General features: G+C 45.5%; 1 protein-coding gene across 1 annotated transcript; it reads right to left on the bottom strand.

Annotated features, from left to right (window-relative positions):
- Positions 1–1,292: 1,292 nt before the first annotated feature.
- Positions 1,293–3,502, bottom strand: LOC124680619 (putative laccase-5). The gene is made up of 6 exons (XM_047215688.1): positions 3,389–3,502; positions 3,155–3,306; positions 2,834–3,078; positions 2,610–2,738; positions 1,545–2,498; positions 1,293–1,423 (listed from the first exon to the last, which is right to left on the bottom strand). The coding sequence occupies exons 1-6, from the start codon at positions 3,500–3,502 to the stop codon at positions 1,293–1,295; spliced, it is 1,725 nt and encodes a 574-aa protein (XP_047071644.1).
- Between the last annotated feature and the right edge of the window lie 12,564 nt (positions 3,503–16,066).

Here is a 16,066-nt window from a genome sequence, read left to right as displayed (position 1 = left end):
GTCAGAAAATCAATCGCTGGATGCTTTCTTTTGCGCGCTGGACGATTTCTTTTACGTCGACGCAACCAAGACGCTAGGATTGGAAAGCTGAACCGCTGATCGACCGGAAATTCAATCCTGGCGCACATGGCTTAGCGCTCCCATTGTACATGCCCCAATAGGTACAAATATATCATCTCATGGACCAAGAAGAATCTAAAAACCATATGAGCAATGCAACCCTGTCCAAATAAATATTTATACTATTGTATAATTTCAATTTTATAAATAAACTAGCCTTCTCAATGCCATGGAGGTTACCGCAAACGGTATCTCATAGGCGTGACGTGTCATCGCGTTGTCCCTTCCATGACATGACTTCTTCTGCATGTTGCCTTCACCACCCGCAAGCTGGAACAAAGAGATATATAGGTGCATCCGCATCCTAAGTCGCTAATTTATATATTTTTAGCGGGCCGCCCGGTTACATGTCTAGGACAAACTCCAGCGGATATCCACACTATATGCTACCCCTTTCTCCACAAGACTACCGATTTAAAACTACGCGTGCCATTAAGACAAAGGTAGACAAGCCAAGTGTACAACCCGTGATACTGGCATGGGCAAAAACATCGTTGAGTCTACTCTCCTGACCACGCTATATCAGAAATAGATGGAGGCGGCATGGAGAAGCACTCATATCTATCTAGTTTTATTTGAGACCAGATTTGTATTTATCAATCACGTGAATGAGTTATATTTGAAGTTGAATAGCCGTTCCAAAAATATACAGCTGCTCAATTTTCGTAAGATGACGAATCAATGCTCATAGCCGACTTATATATAAGATTTTTTGAGAGAAAACTTAGAAATATACACTTTCTTTGCTGTATTGAGGGCTTGGCCGCGTAGTGGTGTACACACAACAACAACAAATGTGACATGTGGAACAAAAATAAGGTAACAACAAAAAAACGAACTTATTAATAACTACCCTCCGTCCATTAATAGATGTCCAGTGGTTTATCTAAATTTGGATGTATCTATGTCTAAAAAATGTCTAGATACATTCAAATTTAGATAAACTTTTGACATCTAAAAATGGACAGAGGTAGTACATCTTATTCTGTTTCAAAACAGGAATTAAGTAGGTGGAAACACTGTGGAATGACTTGCCACAGAATTGGCACATGTGTAAAATAAAGTCCGGACCAAAGAGTTGGTTCGTCAAACATAACAACGGTTGAAAATGAGGTGGCACGCAGCAACACATTCGCAGATCACGGCCCTTAATTTGTAGCAGCAGCTAGCCATCAGCATTTGGGTAGATCGGACGGTGGAGGCAGCATCTCTTGATTCGGCAGAGGACCGTCGCCGACCATCCACGCCATGGACAGACCCCAGCTCAAGTGCACGTCGAAGTGACAGTGCATCAACCACACACCTGGCGCAGAACCACGGATACAGAAAAAGCACATCAAGTTAGTTAAGCTTTGTCACGAGCGAGACAAGAGCCAGGAGTCGACGCAAGTCAAGCATGTGCCTAATATGGCATCAAAGATTACCGGGGTTGTCGGCGAGGAAGCGCACGGCGACCCAGCCGGCGGTGGGCACGCTGACGGTGTTCCGCTCGACGGGGTCGACGAGATTGTACTTAGTCGGATCGTTCACAGGATCGTAGTTGCCGAAGCCCTGCGCGACGACGAAGAAGTTGAAGCCGTGCATGTGAAGCGGGTGGCTTTCGGCGCCCTGGATGGCCGTGCCCTGCATCACCAGCTCCACGGAGGTATTGAAGGCGAGCGGCACGACCCTCGTGCCGTGGGCGACGAAGGTGTTGTTGGGCGCGGTACCGGTGTAATTGAACGGATGCGGCGGCGTCGTCGGGAAGTTGGCCATGAGCACGCCGGCGTAGCGCCGCCGGTAGTGCGCCTCGAGGAGCGCGGTGCTGGGCCGGACGAAGGAGTTGTTGTTGATGGACGCCGCGAACTTGGTGCCGTTGGGGCCCTGGCAGGTCCGGTTGGGCGGGCACGGGTCCGTGCCGAGGCCAACGGTGAAGAGCACGTGCCGGTCCACCGCCCGTGGCACGCGCGCCGGGTACTGCGCGGTGGCCAGGCTCCGGAAGTTGCCGGAGAAGTTGGCGACGGCGTTGGTGTCGTTGTACCGCGGCAGGGCCAGGAGCGGGAGGGTTCGGGCGGAGGTCGGCCGTGTCGGGGCGTAGTACTCGAGGACTGCCGTGGCGGTGGTGTTGTCGAACGTGCCCTGGGTGTTGGTGTACGGGGCGACGGCCATGGCGAACGCCTGGGAAGCGGGGTTGGTGGAGGCGGTCAGCAGCACGTTCATGGTCTGCCCCGGTGAGATGACGAGCGTGGTGGCGGTGAAAGGCTTGACGTAGTTGGCGTCGGCCTCGACGACGGTGAGCGTGTGGTTGGCGATGGCGAAGAAGAGCTCGTTGTTGAGCGCCGCGTTGATCAGGCGGAGCATGTACGTTCTCCCGGGCTGCACCTTGAGCTTGTACGTGTCTTCGAGCACACGAGCATTAGTTTTCGAAATCGTTAGTTTTCAGACATTTTCAGCAAAATAAAGAAATTAAATTTCTTCATTGTGCCGTGGGCTTCCAGGCTTTGACATACCTTTGGACGAGCAGTTGTAAGTTGGGCCAGGAAGCCCGTTGAAAGTGTATGCGTCGGAGACGTTTGGGCCAGCGCCAGTCTGAAGGGCCTGGTTGATCACCGTCTCCGTGTCCGCCTTGAACCACTCGCCTGCCATGCCATCATCCATGGCAGTCGACCCATAATCAAGCAAGTGCAGAACACACATGATCATCAAGACGGGGAGGCGATGGAGCTTGACGTACCGAACATGATGGGCACCTCCTTGTGCGGGCTCTGGAAAGGGTAGCCCTGGGAGCGGCTGGGGAGGATGAGGAGCGGGCCGTAGAGGTGCACGCGGAGCCAGGAGAAGTGGGCGTGCCACCACAGCGTGCCGCGCTGCCCGGCGACGGTGAAGTCGTACGTGTAGCTCTGCCCTGGCTGGATCGGGCACTGCGTGATGTACGACGGCCCGTCCGCCCACCCGTTCCGCAGCTGCCGGAGGCCGTGCCTGCACGCGCGTTACTGATCATATACAGAACCGTGCCCGTGTGCAGGCGTACGGCTAGCGATCGATGTATTCTTACCAGTGGAAGGAGACGTTGTAGTTGATGTGGTTGTGGACCTTGACCACGAGGCGGTCGCCTTCCCTCGCCACCAGCTTCGGCCCCGGGAACTGCCCGTTCACCGTCGGGATGCTCTTGCTGCCGCACAGCCGTGTCACCTTCGTCATGCGCACCTATAGACAGCACCATCACCGCGGATAGAAATGGTTAAGGACACCTATGCTCCCCATCGTTCAAGAAATAATACACACGTACATTGAACGTGTAGTGCCGGGTGATGCCGGCGGTGAGGCCCGGCAGTGCCAGGAGGACGGCCAAGGCAAGGAAGGGGCATGCGGAAGCGGCAGCGCGACCACGAAGAGCACCCATTCGAGCTTCTGCACGACGGACCGGCGGTGCGCGGCTTTCCTCTTGTGGTTGCACTTGGAAGCAAGCTAGTGAAGTGGTGCACTTACCGAGGAATGAGTACGGGGTCTATATAGGCCCATGATGCCCGCCGGGTTCGTGCTCTGCATGGTAGGAGGTCGCAGGCGCGGTGGTGGTTGGCCTGTTCTACAAAAGAAAAAACATTTGCCCCCTGAATTGGGCCATCTGCTTGCTCGTAGTGTGCTGCTCCTCCTTCCTGAGCAGGACCTGTGGATCTATGGTTGCTGGATCGAAAGCAGATCAACTTTCTAGAATTCCATAGAAATCCGACGATCCGAGTTCACTGGTTACATGGCAGTTTTATTGTGATTATAAATCGCCTACAAATATATGCATTATTTCCAAGTGTTCTGAACAGACAAATAATATTCAGAACACATTGCATAAGCATGCATAATTTTTATTATCATGTGTTTATTCATAGTGTCATCTTCCCACTATGAAGAACCGAATAATTAAGAAGGTGAAACATCACTAATTTGCACATGAAGACCTGGCTTTAAGTGGCCTCCTCTCTCTGCTTGCCAGAAACTCCAATCAAACGCCTTTCTTGTCTTCGATCAACATTCACAGTTCACCTTGCATGTGTCTTTGTTTGTGAACCTTTGAAGCTAACCATGTGCCCCTCGGTCAATCCTAAAGAGCATCGCGCACTATTTGCCATATTTTTTCACGGGATACAGTTTCGAGACACTACATACTGTCCGAATAGAAACAACGACGTATTGTTGGTACTCTTTTTTTACACCATATTCATTCAGTCATCTAAATAGAAAAAGAAATCATCTAAGTAGAAAAAAACGATTGTCAATGTGTCTGACTTTCTCCAAACAACTTTCCACTGACATGCTCGTGCCGACTTAATGTGCTACGGTACCTATAATATTTCAGTTGGGACCAAGGAAAAAAATAGCGCGCTATAATAAAATAGTGTGGGTCTAAAAATACGTTATTAGCATGTTATAGCGTGCTATTAACGCGAATAGCGCGCTATAGCGCCGAAATAGCGTAGCGTCGGCTCTTCAGATATGCTATAGCGTGCTATTAGTGTTGGAATAGCGCGCTATTTTTTTTTCCATAGTTGGGGCCCATTTAAAAGTTGTAGTTGCAAAGTTGTAGTTGGGACTCATTCCACACAAAAAATCATATTTATAAATTTCAGTTTTTGAAAAAGTTACATACATAGTTAATGATGTATCCTACAAGCGTGTAAAACCTAAATGTTTTTTTTTTGAAACGGAGGCAATTGCTTTGCCTCATCCATTAATTAAGAAGAAAGTGTTCGATTTTTAGGAGAAAATCGGGCGAAAACCTACAACAACCGGGCCAAATCCACACCAACAACACCCACATAGACCTAAATGTGAAATTCTTTGTATTCTATGCTACATAAAAGGAACAAAGCCTGAGAAAAAAATGGAGTTGAAAATGTGGATTGTTCTCTATACTTGTATCCACTTTTTTTTCCATGTATCCTGGAGTACAAATTGATTCATATTGAGATTTCACACGCTTGTGGTATACATCATGTATTACGTCATGATTTTTTTCAAACTTGTAATCTGATTTTTGATGAAAATCAATAGCACCCCTCTACGGGAGATTGCCGTACGCCGACGGCCAGGCGATGTGCCGACGGCCAAATGTCGGGGCCGTCGGCACATGAGCCTCTGGAGCGCGGCGATAAGGATGGCCATCGGTAGGCTGGAGGTGCCGAAGGCCACCGTCGGCATAGGACCAGTCTGGCCATCAGCATAACTTTTTTTTTCCTTTTTTTTTACTACAGACCCGTGCCGACGGTTATACCGTCGGCATAGCCTTTTTCTATTTCTCCACGGCAGTCTTCAAAAAAGCATAACTAAATCATTCTAATTGAGAAAAATAAGTATAATATATCAAATTTTGCAGAAAAATAAGATCTATCATAAAAAATATCAAAAATGGAATATTTTAAATACCTAAACAAATTTTCTTAAAAATGAGCTATAATATTTAAGGTTTCATGGCTTTCACACACGCCAAAAATAAAAAAAATGGTCGTTCGTGTGTCGGATTAGAAATCCGCGTCCGGGGTATTGCTTATCATCCTAGGGCCCACACACGTGCCAAATATCCTCGTTCCGGCAAACTATGTCATGCCGAGGCTGTTTCCCACCTGATTTTCCCTGAAATTCATAGAACTCCAGACGTGATAGCCCTTTTTGTGAAGGTTTTTTTTAAAATAATTGTCATATCCCAGTTTTGACAAACGGAATAGTTACTATGATATATAAAATGACGCCACGCGGTTCCGTGGGATTTTTTTACTTCGTTCAAATAGCCATCTGGCCAAAACAGGCCCCCCGGGAAATGCGGTATCGACGTACCGGGTGTGCGGGTGCACCCATTCGCGAACAAACTAAACGGAGAAAAATTAGCACATATAACGATACGTCGTAGAACTAAAAACATTTTTTCCTGAATTTCTGGAGCGACGGATAGTTGAGCCCTAGTTCAAATCCGGTCAGTTTCCAGCGGATTCGGCGGGACAGTGCCGGAAGCCGCATGGGTTCCCAAAAAGCTAACGCGTGCATATGTCATGTGATAGGTGGTGCGTAGGTGGTCTACTATCATCGCACGGAAGTTTCACGTAGCTGCTTCATAAATAAAAACCGTTTGGACACGCTAAAAATGAAAAGATGGTCGCCCGTGGGTCGGATTAGAATTCCGCACCCGGGGTCTTGCTTCCCATCCTAGGGTCCACACACCTGCCAAATATGACCTCGTTTCGGCAAACTATGCCATGCCGAGGCTGTTTCCCACCTCATTTCCCCTAAAATCCATAGAACTCCGGACGTGATAGCCATTTTCGTGAAGGGTTTTTCAAAATAATTGCCGTATCCCAATTTTGACAAACGGAATAGTTACTATGATGTCGCGCGGCTCCGTGGGATTTTTTTTTTGACTTCTTTCAAATTGCCATCTGGCCAAAACAGGGCCCCCAGGACATGCGGTATCGCCGTACCTGGTGTGCGGGTGCACCCGTTCGCGAACAAACTAAACGGACAAAAATTAGCACATATAATGATGCGTCGTAGAACTAAAAACATTTTTTCCGGAATTTCTGGAGCGACAGATAGTTGAGCCCTAGTTCAAATCCGGTCAGTTTCCAGCGGATTCGGCGGGACACCGCCGGAAGCCGCATGGGTTCCCAAAAAGCTAACGCGTGCACATGTCATGTGATAGGTGGTGTGTAGGTGATCTACTATCATCAAAGTTTCACGTCATACTAAAATGCGCCCCATGTAGCTGCTTCACAAATCAAAACCGTTTGGGCACACTAAAAGTGAAAAGATGGTCGCCCGTGGGTAGGATTAGAAATCCGCGTCTGGGGTCTTGCTTCCCATCTTAGGGCCCACACACGTACCAAATATGACCTCATTTCGGCAAACTATGCCATGTCGAGGCCGCTTCCCACCTCATTTCCGATAAAGTCAATCAAATTTAAACTATAGGTACTTGATCTAATGCTCATGGTTTTTGGGTAAATTAACTTTGTAGGTTCAAAATATGATATGGATGTCATATTTGTATTCCTCTCATTTTTCTGATCAATTTAGACATATTATTTGCCAAATTCGAATTTACTGATATTAATTATTCCATATTAAATAAAAAGACAAACAATAAAATCAGTTAATTGTTTTTCAAATTCTATATTATTATTATTTATATATATTCATTGTTGTTTAGTTAAGTAATTGTTTAGAATTCAAAAATATAGAGGTGTGGTATCACGGTCAAAGGGTTAATATGATTGATATGGTAGTATTAACAAGGTGTCATTTCTTTCATGGAAGCTCATCCGAAGAGAACCAAGAAGTTAAGCGTGCTGGGGCGGGAGTAGTGTGAGGTTGGGTGACCAATTGGGAAGTTTGACTACAAGTACAATTTGACCTAAGATTAGGTGTACGAAGTGTGATTGTGAAAGATTAACAAGTAAAAAGAATTAAAAAAATTGGGAAAAAATAAAAAAATTCAAAGAACATAATTTCAATGTTTTTTCAAAAAAAAATTGAAAATTTTGAAATACTATGCCGACGGTTTTTACCGTCGGCACAACAATCTGTGCCGGTTGCCAGTTTGTGCCGACGGTGATTGGATAGTTCTCGACCAGAACTATGCCGATGACGCTACGCTGACGATTACCGTCGTCACAGCCTATGCCGACAGCCTTCCTTGCTGTGCCGACGGCTGGTGGCTGGCGGCAGACTGCAGCTCTCCCGTCCCTGTTGCTTGGCGTCCTTTTGCAGACCGACCAAATGTGTAGAGTGTAAACATAAGGTGGCCACCCAATGCTGGCGTCACTGACCGTATGCAATGTAAGTTTTCGTTTTTGTATGACTGCAGTAGGAACGAAGGACCAAGTATATTTGTATCCATCACCTAAAGGAAGGTACGAAAGCTGTTTTACGGTGATTGAGATGGTATTTGAAGTACCATTCGGTACCATTGAGTCTGAAATTTTGTGCATGTAGCCCATTTGATGCCTCTTCGTGCATGTAAAAATCTGATGCATCTTTGAGTCTGTAACAATTCGTCCATCGTCATAGCATTATGATTGAAACTAAATACCAAATTTGTGGGGCTAGATCCTCTCCACCGCCGCCAAATCCGGCCTCCCTCCCCCCCCCACCGCCGGCAGCCAAGGTGGCCGGCTGTGCGCGGGAGGGGGGGTCTGGACGTGTACAGGTAGTTGGTTAGGGTTTCTTTTGCTTGTTTGTAGTTGCTTTTGGTTCCCGAATAAGTTGGATCTAGATCCCTGGTTCTTGCTTTTTCCTCTCCTGTTCTTGATCGTGGAGGTTGGGAGGAAGATCGTATGCGGGTTGGGATGCTGGTTCTGGCCGGCGTCGACAGCTCGAACGACTGCTCAATCCGGGGCGTGTCCCCCGTCGATGTGGCTCCCATCGCTCCCCAGATCTTGCCGTCCGCGGCAGGTGGCTCTTGCGGCGATGCAAACGAGGCTGGTTCCTCTACAGGATTTTGCAGTCGATTCAGCGGCGGTTCCCTCCTTCCTCGACCTCCTCTTCGACGGTGGTGCGGGAGCAAGGCGAATGGCGGCGGATCGGTTCGTGCAGCGGTTCTCTGAAGGTTTAAGTTGTAATTTTTCTTTAGTTCAGGGGCTTTTCTGCACTTTGAGCACAGATGTCCTAGTTCTGGATGTATCCGGTGTATGTGCAATCTTAAATTAATATAATCCAGTCTCAAAAAAAAAAATTGTGGGGCTAGATAAAGTTGAGAGTACTTCAAAAAAAAGATAAAGTTGAGAGAGTAATAAAGAGATAAAATAATTGCAGATAGTAGCACAAATCCAAATTTCGCCTCGTTACAGGTTAACAATTGAACATTTATCTGCTTATTTTGTGATAATTTCTTGCCATATAGATATGTTAGTTGTCAAATTTCAGCTGAGTAAATGACACTATATCCGGAGCAATAATATTGATCAGATATTTTTCTATTAAATTCTTGCCATATAGGTATGTTAGTTCTGCCAAATTCCATGCTGAGTAATTGACTCTATATTCGGGGCAATATTACACACATATATTTTTAAAATAAAAAAATATTAGAGGTATCGGTCTCATATTTCAATATTTGTTTTCACGTTTTCGTTACTTACAGACAGTGATGTAGACGGATCGGACCGATTTGCCCTCTACCATACCATGTACAATATTATTTCGTCGGATTCGGAGCGGAGATAGCTACTGGATGCGGATCCGAAAACAAATATACCAAACCCCACATAGAATAAAAATGGATCAGACTCGCGGTGAAAACAGCTGTGATCGGATAGTACACGCATAAGTAAACCGAATAACCATACAATCAAAAGTATGGATGAATTTATCATAACACTTATAGAATACCCAATGGTATCATGATAGAATGAATAATATAAACATGAGCACATGAATAATAATAAAAACACATGACCTAAGGTAACGTCCACACATGTTTTAATAGCCTAGTAATCTATATATACGGTATAATAACTATGCAAGTGAGTTGAAATTAGCAACTTCCCTAATAATTGTGCTATATTATTTTACAGTTTTTGGTAAAATCATACTCCCTCCGTTCCTTTCTATAGTGCCTATAGATTTTTGGCATTTGTTTCGGAATATAAGGTTGTATCTTAGCTTTTTTTCAATTACCCCCTCCCCGTTCAGCTCCCAAATCGTTCAGCTCCCAAATTTATTATGGTAAGTTAGGAAGATATGAATTTTCCAAATTTTACGTTGATCTCAAATCGTTTAGCTAGGGGTCTTGTGTAAAAAATACTCTTGCGCTAATTTCCGTGCCAAAAAACTATAGGCACTATAGAATGAAACAGAGGGAGTATTATTCAATTAAAAATCATCGAATACTCCTAATTTAATTTTTGGATAATCCATATTTGATGTTGATTTACATACCGTATCCAGATATTTAGTTGAGAATCGAATATCCTTATGCGTCGTATTCTTATAAATCGGATTTAGATTCTTTAAAACAGATTCGGTGGAGGATTCGGTAAGGAAATATCCTATCCGTTTACAGCCCTACTGACGTCTTTTTTTAGTCTGATATCACCTATTTTACGATCGTTACATCTAGATGGATGGATGGCTCCCTAAATTGCCAATCCTTGGTCATTCGGAATGCTTACTAGTGTCAAGGTAGAATTCCTCAAAGGACCAATGCATGTGGTTCATTCCGGTGGAAGATTGCTTGACTCTACTGGGTACTTTTCTTTAGTTAGTTGTCTGCCATCTTAGATGCAGAGATACAGTTAGACTCTGATTGGATAAATGGTCTGATTGGATAAATGGTCAGACTCTACCATTAGAGAGAAATTCCCTATCTTTGCTCATTTGCACTAAATAAAGATGAGTCACATTGAAAAGTGCACCAACAAGAAGTTGTAATGATGAAGCAATTCATGAAATGTTTTGCATGCCTCTGTCCATGATTTCCTCCAACCAATGTGATGAACTTTCAACTATCATGAATGAAAAAGTTGGGTTTCTGGATAGGGAAATCCAACTTATCTCAGGGGTGCATATGAAACCATTGTGTGAAAACATATTTCAAAATGTTAAAAAAATATGAAATAAAATTTTGCATGTATACCAAGATATTCTATGTTCGCACACAAGTTTTCGGGAGAAAAGAACGCTTTTTGTGTCCCGTGTGAAAAAGACAATTTTTATGCTCCAACACGACTAGTTACAGGGCACTTTTATACAAGCCACATATCATGTTATTTTCCCGCGAAATCTTGTGTATGAACATAGAATGTATGGACGTGCACCCGAAATTTTATTTCAGCTTTTTCTAAAATTAATTTTTTTATTAAATTATTTTTAATAATAGGTTCAAATGCACCTATGATCCAAAACACCACTTCCGGATGGATAATGATACTTGGTGCCTTGAAGGAAGTAATCAGAGTTATTCAAGCAGGAAAGTCTACTTAGATGTAAGAGCATCTCCAGTCACCATCCCCAAACGACGTTTGTGGAACAGCGGATAAGAAATGGAGAAAAACGCTTTCCAGTCGTGTCCTTCAAAGCTGAATAGCGCTTCATTTTGTGTCTGACATCCCCGGTAGAGACTTTATACATAGACTCTCTACCGGGGACGCCGGACACAAAAACAGCTTTCGAATGCACGCAACTCCTAGTTCCCACATGTCATTCTCTTTTCACACACTTTCTCTCACCTATTTTTTCCACATGGGGTGGTCCCCTCTATTAAAATGCATGCATCCGGATGCTGTTTGAGTGAAACGGCTTGGAAGAGCCTATTTTTTTACAGACTTTTGGTCTTGTTTTGTCCGACGCTGTCTCCAAATGCGTTCCAAATCATCATGCCGGATATTTTTTGAGGGACACGACTGGAGATGCTCTAACCCCACCTGATCCGACACTTGCCACTGTTAAATGGATATGAAAATCTAGTGTCCTCCCCAAGAATATATCACTTGTTTGGTTATTACTTCAAGATAGGATGAACACCCGATAATTACTCACTAGGAAAATTTTCTTTGTGGAATCCCAGAGTTGTGTTCTATATGAGGAAAATATTGTGGAGGACTTTGTTTACCTCATGTGATTTTAGTCAAAGCTCCTTTAAACACACCTACATATAGTCCTTTGCCGGTTTGATCTCCTTGCCAGCAGCGTGACAGGTAAATGTAAATATTCAAATAACACATTGGTTTTAATTAGTTGTTTCCCGTAGCACTAAGATAATATATAAAATTTCTGATTAATCAGGAGAATAATGGAAAACAAATCCTCACTAATCTGTTGGTTCTGAAAATTGCAGGTGATAAAAAATGCCTACGTTCTACTACTTCTGTTTTGAAATATGAGTTAGTATTTTGACAGTCCAAATCTATGATTTGACCATAAATTTCTCAAACAGTATTTAATCAATGGTTATAAAATCATAATGATATAAAAGTACATAAGAATGCAATCTAATTATGTTCATTATGTGTAACAGAAACTATATTATTGAACTAACTATTGGTCAAAGCATGAATTTTGACAGTCAAAATACGCTATTTCGGAACCGATAGAGCTAGTTTCGAGACAAAAAAAGATCTACACCACTGTAGTAGAAATAGATTATAATGATTCAGATTAATTGTGTGTAAAAAAGAAAGATCTAAACCAAAAATTTGATGAGACCATATATTTTCTATAATAATATGATATGAGCAAGGTTAAAAGCCTCGTGCCTTCCTGGCGAAATTTTCCGAAAGGAACAACCGAAGTTTTCAAACTATTTCTTCACGAAAAGGAATTATTGCTAGATGGTATCAACTATACATGTCCCCTAGGAGAGGGGAGGAGGTGAATATATGAGTATTTTTTTTTAGTTTTGCTTCATAATTTAGGGATAAATTAAAAATAGACTCTCTAAATAATGCATCGGGCACATAATTTTCGTAGCTACGATGCCGCGACAGCCGCCGCGTCGTGGTCTGACTCTTCTAGAGGAGTTGCAGCAGCTGGGGGAGGTCCGGGACTGGGCTCTGCCAGGGTGGCACTGGGAGGTCTTAGCTTCCGGGTCGCGCACCTTGGTGCGGAATCCGGGTCCCGTCGTCGACCCGGATATTCTATGGTGGAGGTCTTATGGGCCACGGTCGTTTCAGAGGGAGCCGGCCCCGCCAGAGGAGGTAGCTCAGCGCATTGCGGCGGAGGACGAGCACGTTCGCCGTTACATGTATGCGTTAGACAACATGTATAGGACCGGATGGAGCGTTATGCAGGGATCTCATGTTAGCTATGCTCCTGTGACTGTTCCGTGGCTTTGGGGTTCACCCGGCGCGGCTCAGGACCCGGTCGGCGCGTTATAGGACCCGGTCTGCGCGGTTGAGAGGTTGTAGTAGTGATTGATGTATTAGGGTTAAATAAACATGAACCCGATCTATGTATGCATGTAACTGCACTATCTGCTTTTAGCACTATATTATCGATCCTTAGTTAAGAACTACATATGTAACTCCATTTTTAGTTTTCTGCATTATCCTTAATTTGATCATATGATGGTTCCTATATATGTATAGCTTGCAGGTCGTTGTAGAAAGCATGGACAGAGATGAATTTGAAGAAAATTTCATGGAGAACCTCATAGCAAACGGTACTGCGGATGATCGCGACGACGACGTTATTCCAGATGATGGCGGTGACGATGTCACCGCAACTTATTTGAATGACTCCGGTGAGGGAGCGGAGAATATTGAGGAAGAAGATCCTAGTGGCGCCGGTGAGGAACAAGATCATCATAATGGCTCCCGAACTGTAGTTATCACCGAGGTATATAAACTAATTAAGCCGCTGTTGATCGACTAGATGCATTAACTAATTAAATTGTACTGACTATGAATTATTTCTTTTTTAGCCCTCCGGATCGAGCACTTCTTCCGTAAAGTCGAGGAAGCGAGGCCCGGCCAAAAGTTGGATGACGGTGTTAGGCACGACATCACCCACATCGAAAAGGATGGTAAACCGATTGCTCCGGAGAAAGGTGCAAAGGCATTTATAGCTCAATGCGGAGTGCTTGTTAGGGACCACGTCCCGATCACCGTTCGAGAATGGCACAAGCCGAAGGGACTAGTGCTTGTCTGCGAGAGGAAGAAGGTCAAGGTCTTTATATCGATGATGTAGCCAAAAACAGCATTATGGACAAGCTCATGTCACATTTCAACATAGTACCCGAAGAGGGGGTGACGCTGAAAAGGCCAAGATGGAGCGAGGCCCTCCGCGAGTTTGGCAAGAAGAAGATGGCCAAACTATTCAAGAGCCACAAGAAAAGATTGCGCCGCCTTATCAAGATAAAGAAGACTCCAGACAATGAGAAGGTAAAAACTCATTGGGAAGAATTCGTGAAGTACAGCACGGAGTCAGAAGAATTTAAGAGAAGGTCGGAAATAAATAAGGCAAATGCTGCGTTGAAGCTATATCACCAAATTCGGGTCCAGGTGGATACGGGGCTAACCGTCCTAAGTGGCAAGCAGCTGAGGCGGAACCGACCGATAAAGGGATCGGATTAGGGACACACGGTTGGATCGAACGATGCAAGGAGTGGTTCTACGGGATTGGGGGAACGTTGCATCCGGAAACGAGGAAGTGCATCTATAAGAAAGCTCATCCGAAGGTTCCCATTGATGCCCTGGAAAGAGCACATAGGGACGTGGAGGCGGGGTTGTTCCAGCCCGAAAGAGAGAACGATGAGCCGACACGCGCCCTTGGGAACAAAGAACACGGCGGACGAACACGAGGCACGAAAGGCTCCGTTCCGTGGAAGTATGGCTTTCCTGCGGAAAGGAAGAGATTTCCGATAAAATCCATGAGAGGAGGAAGGCAAGGGAAACAGACCGCCCGGCTAACTTAGAGGAGGGTATGAGCACCATGAAAGCCCAATTAACCATGGTAACCCAAGTACTTACATCTCGGATGGCTCGGGGGCAGGCTGTAGATCCTGCATTGCTCAATGCCATCGCCCCGTCGCAATCTCAACCACACCGGAAAAGCAGCGTGGCTTCCTCTCGGCGAGTGGATGATGATGATGATGATGACCAGGTGGTCGAGCCTCCTCGCTACCCCCGTGCATGATCTCACCGAGAGCCGTCCTTGTGAGCTGCATGTTAAAGTTTTCAACCTATCCTTCAAGGCGGCGGTCGGCATCCTCTTACCTACAAGGTCTTACCATTGCCGTTCGGTCCAAGACGACTTTGCTCGTTGTGATGGTGGATGAAGTGATGAGAGATTATGAGGGGTTGGAGCTTGAGCACCCTGCAGGTGAAGATGGGGAAATCAAAGAACTGGGAGAAGCCCGTAGAACCACCGTGCAATGGCGGAAGGAGAACATTGTGTTTCCAGGTGAGAAGCCAACAAGCATGCCACCTCCGCCTCCTCCGCCACCCGAGTCTCCTCCGCGTGATGATTCTCCTGTGCGCGATGATGATTCCCCTATCCATGACCAGTCTGCTCCGCGTGAAAATACTCCGCCGCCTCCTCCTCCTCGTCAGGAGACTCCGCCGCCTCCTCCTCCTCGTCGGGAGACTCCGCCGCCTCCACTTAAGCAAAAGAGGAAGCTGTCCGCGGCACCTCCTACAGCTCCGAAGAGATCATCAACTCCAATGAGGGCACAAACTCCAGAGTTGTTACCACATGAGCAGACTGAAGAGCAAAAGGCGTTTCTTGCGCCGAAGAAGGTGTTTATTCGACCGCAGACAGTGAAGCACTTTGCCGAGACGAGAATGAAGAGACCTGAGCTGAGAGCTGATTATGACCGCTCTCTTGGACGAGTCCTCTAGAGCGAGCAAAGAAGCAAAAAAGTCGCCCGGCTTGGACAGCAGGACATTCGGGCCGCACCCCACTTCATCGTGGAGCCATATCATGATCCGGAGACGGCATCGATGATCGAACGGGCGGCTAGAGCTCGGGGAGCATCGGTTAAGTACGAAGATTACTATCCAACGGCTCAAGTGGTAAACACGTATAGATACGGAAAAGATCTCGTCAAACCCGGCGAGCTCGCGCGTCTAGGGACTCGGATGCGAAGGTTGCATGAATGGTACCCGAAAGCTCTGTCGAAGAAGTGAAAGCTACCTCACGGTGTATCTTAGAGATGAGCATTACTTCCGGGGGAAGACGAGATAAACCTTGAGTTAGAAGAACTGTTTCAGTTATTCAATCAAGACGCCCTCGACAAAGCTGTCATCAGTTGCTACTGCCTGTAAGTGATTTATTTGTGTAATTAAGTTTGTAGCTGTTATCACCGGAATTTAACCGCGATCAGGAGGTGGGCCGCGATCAAGATGGGCTTGGAAGAGTATGTATGGAAAATCCTGAAGCGGCCTGACACGAAGGAATTGGGCTGAATTGCCCGCGTATCTTTATGGTAGATTGTATGTTAGATTAAAAGTTAGAGTTTGTCTCGTGCACGGTTTAGTGCACGCCC

Source organism: Lolium rigidum, unplaced genomic scaffold, assembly GCF_022539505.1.
Source record: "Lolium rigidum isolate FL_2022 unplaced genomic scaffold, APGP_CSIRO_Lrig_0.1 contig_22016_1, whole genome shotgun sequence".
Taxonomy (NCBI): domain Eukaryota; kingdom Viridiplantae; phylum Streptophyta; class Magnoliopsida; order Poales; family Poaceae; genus Lolium; species Lolium rigidum.
The sequence above is the reverse complement of the archived record's forward strand: the minus strand, read 5'-3'. Positions and strand labels throughout refer to the sequence as shown.

Excerpts from the sequence above, each read along its gene's own strand:
- LOC124680619 (XM_047215688.1), bottom strand. The coding sequence starts at position 3,502 with ATGGGTGCTCTTCGTGGTCGCGCTGCCGCTTCCGCATGCCCCTTCCTT. Across the intron at positions 3,307-3,388 it reads CCCGGCACTACACGTTCAAT|GTGCGCATGACGAAGGTGAC; the intron begins GTACGTGTGTAT and ends TGCTGTCTATAG. Across the intron at positions 2,499-2,609 it reads TTACAACTGCTCGTCCAAAG|ACACGTACAAGCTCAAGGTG; the intron begins GTATGTCAAAGC and ends GTGTGCTCGAAG.